The sequence below is a fragment of the Astatotilapia calliptera genome, chromosome 5 (genome assembly GCF_900246225.1).
Source record: "Astatotilapia calliptera chromosome 5, fAstCal1.2, whole genome shotgun sequence".
NCBI lineage: Eukaryota > Metazoa > Chordata > Actinopteri > Cichliformes > Cichlidae > Astatotilapia > Astatotilapia calliptera.
Genome location: NC_039306.1, coordinates 95812 through 99243, shown reverse-complemented (window position 1 = coordinate 99243; position 3432 = coordinate 95812). Strand labels below are relative to the sequence as shown.

At 40.5% G+C, this 3432-nt stretch overlaps 1 protein-coding gene across 1 annotated transcript in view; it reads right to left on the bottom strand.

Moving 5' to 3' along the window:
* The window catches only part of LOC113021755 (butyrophilin subfamily 1 member A1-like), a 14652-nt gene extending 12952 nt beyond the window's left edge, over window positions 1-1700 (bottom strand). The window contains exons 1-2 of the mRNA XM_026166469.1: window positions 1676-1700; window positions 295-486 (exon numbers count right to left, since the gene is read on the bottom strand). Of these exons, the coding sequence (XP_026022254.1) occupies window positions 295-486; window positions 1676-1700 (217 nt within the window). The remainder of the gene's footprint in view (window positions 1-294; window positions 487-1675) is intronic.
* Between the last annotated feature and the right edge of the window lie 1732 nt (window positions 1701-3432).

Genomic DNA, 3432 nt, shown 5'->3' with positions numbered 1-3432 from the left:
GGGGGCTCTGAAAGGAAAAAGAAACAGGTTAGTAGTGGTAGGTTCCCATTAAGTTGGCAGTCAAATAAATGCAGTGTTTATAGCTGCATTCACAGAGATTTTATTTTTTTAGGGCACTTCAGATTTTTGATATGGCGCAGGTGCAGGAGAAGCATGCACATGGGAAGGTCTCAGTTTGTTTTCACTAAATATTGCAAATATCACTGCAGATGTGCTGTAGGAGTGAGGCCCTGCCAGATGTGCATGCTGACTGTTTCATTTGTAAATAATCAGCTGGTTTATAACAGCACTCACCAACAACAAGCTCAATGCGGAAGATTTTTTCACTGGGCTTTATTTCTGGGAATATACAGGTATAGGTGCCTTTGTCCTCCAGCCTAGTTTGTTTTAGTCTTATGGAGGCGTTTCCGTACTTCAGCTCTTCTGGATAATGCGAGACTCGACCTTTGAACTCCACATCTTGACCTGGCAGACCAATGTGGGTCGCTCACTCCGAGGTTGAAACTGAATCTGCAGTGACACCATGCTGACGTTCTCCTCTGAGATCACCAGCTTGACTGAAGGAAACGGGGACATCCACAGCAGATCTCTGTCTCCGTGGAACTGGACGTGAGTAAACTCATGAATGAATTTGTGAATAAATGACTGAATGAGTAAAAACAGAAGCAACTCTGATAAATGTCTAATTTCACTTGTTGCTGTGTTTGTTGACTCAGGCCAAACACGGACAGAAACCGAATCCCCAGGACGCTCTGGGAGGCCGAGTGCAGTACCAGCTTTTTGTTCCAGTCCCATCCCAGGACAGAAGGACCACACAACCTGAACTCAGTCCCGTCTACCAGGACATTCTGGTCCTGACCTCACACAATGGCCGGCGCTGCTACAAAGCATCGTTCCGCTCTGTGGCGGTCGGCTGCACTGTGTTCGAGCCGAGACCGATCAGAAGTGAAGCCCAGGAAACAGAAATGTTTCGAAATAAAAGGAGCTAAAAAATAAGTTAATTGAAACCTGGTCATTTCATTCTTGCTGTTGTATTTATTTAAAAACTGCACAGTGCGTGTTAACATCAGATGTGCCAGATTTGAATCAGCTCTTCATTTTTATCTATAATCTCTGTGCAGGTAACATAAAAACACACAAACAAATAAAAACTACGTGGAGTAAAAAATGATGACAAGTCTGGTTTGCTTGAGATCAGCTTTCATTGTATGTGCAGCGTCGATCTGAGAAGTGCCAAAATAGTTACTCCCCTTTACTGACCTCACATTTTACTCACATTTGGTTCGCCTATCAGGCCCCTCGCTGTCTACTCTAGCAGCAGCTCTAACACCAATCCCCTAATAAATCAACTGAAAGTATTGGGGAAAGTCTATATAAAACTTATACATAAAACTGCCATGTTTTTAAATGATCGAAGCTTAAGAGATTGCCTTTATCGATTTTTTTCCCGGAAATGGCCTGATGTGCTTGGATTTGTGTAAATTAAATTTTAAATTGTTGTTGAAATTTTCAGTCATACTGTTACACCCGAGCCCAAAGTGAGTCAAAGTTAACTGAACTTGTTTACAGCGTCATTAGTTGTTTCATAAACATCACACTGTAACGTCGGTTGTGTTTAGTGTTGAGAGGAAGGGGCAAAACACTTAGCAGGATAGTCGAAAGAATACACACTCACGCTGGCTCTGGGAATTCCACAGCATGTTCTTTAATACACGTTCCCTTCGTCAACCATATAAGCCCGGTTGAACGGCTGCAGCTTAACAAACAGAGTAGTGGCGCATACGGATGACAACATTAACCCTCGACTTGGGTTGTCTTAAAGAGACACCACACCATTGTGACTGTTACAACACGGATGATCTGATATCGTCGTGTTGGTGTTGTTCCCAGATCATCATGAAAATGTTGTTCCAGGTTCAACATTGCATGTGACCAATCACATTGTTTGTGACGTTATTCTTTTGCGCGCCAAGCCATACGTGCATTTATGAAATTCCATGTTGCAAGGACATATCAGTTCTGCTTACCGTTTATTAAAGGGTTAGGGTTGGGGTTAGGGTCAGGGTCCGTTGATCGGCGGACAGAGGCGGTTTCTCGCAGCTTAAGTACAGTTTTTTGTTTTACGGCGTTTTTTTTCCCGAAGTCGCAAAAGTATGACGTCACAACATTCTGATTGGTCACTTGCAAATGTTGATCCATGGAACAACATTTAGTTTTGATGATCTGGGAACAACACCAACACGACGATATCAGATCGTGCGTTACAACACACTGTTCATAATTAGTCAAATTAATGATTTTTGAAGTCACTCTTGAACCTGAGTCAGTGCCTCTGTAAGACATAAGAATGTGTGATTTTGAGCGTGTCATTGTGTGAAGACTACTGCATCATCTGCGTACATTGGAATATAATATTTAGATACATGTTAATATGAAGTGCAAAGAAAAGTAGTCCGAGCAAAGAGCCTTGTGGAATCCCTGCAGAGTGAATATATGCACATTGCGTTCTCTGTGATAGAGAAATCCACAGAACAGCTTCAGTTCAGATAAAACTCGGTGTTTGATTGTGTGAAATGCTGTTTTCAAGTCTGGGTTTGGAATGATTACTCGTTTTTGTTCAAGCACAAAATAACATTTTAATGTATTTTGTAACAGTGAAAGACATGACTTCATTTGACAGTAACATTACAGGAACAGTCTTGAATCTCTGGAATGATGGCGTGTGAATATAACCAAAACAAAATCAAACACAAAACAAATTAACATGTAGTTGTGGACTTGCAGTTCTCTCACCATCCACCAGTGGGCGTAGCAGAACTGCTTTTCTCCTCTTTTTAAAACATAATTCTTCTACAAAGCTTTGTTACCTTTTACAGTTTGTTTTGGCCCAACATTCTTAAATATTTTATCATCTTACATTTTTATTATTTTAGAAGAGAATAAAATAGAATAGAATAGTTTTCATTTAGAATTTGGAAATATACCGGTAACTAAAATAACAAGAGAAAAACAAAAACTTGAAGTTTTACAGTTTTTGCTTTGCTTTGTCTCTTTATTTTTTTTTTGTTGAATTAGTCTCCAAATTTACCATCATGTGCACTGGACGAATTAGAAAAGTTCCTAATCTTTCCTTTTATTAATCTGACGTAATTTAGAGATTTAGAGAATAAATGTGACGTTACTGTGTAGAGGATTTGGTGGTGTATTGGCATGCACGCTGCAGCGAAGTGTGCATTACTGCTTGAGTCTCATGATGTCTGAAATCCTCTGCAGAGAAAAACTTGTTCAGACTGAAATCAGCTCTAATTAGCTGAAAACAAGAACACATTGTGGAGTGTGTGTGTGTGTGTGTGTGTGTGTGTGTGTGTGTGTGTGGTGTGTGTGTGTGTGTGTGTGTGTGTGATTTGAACACTGACAGCAGGCCCAAAGACC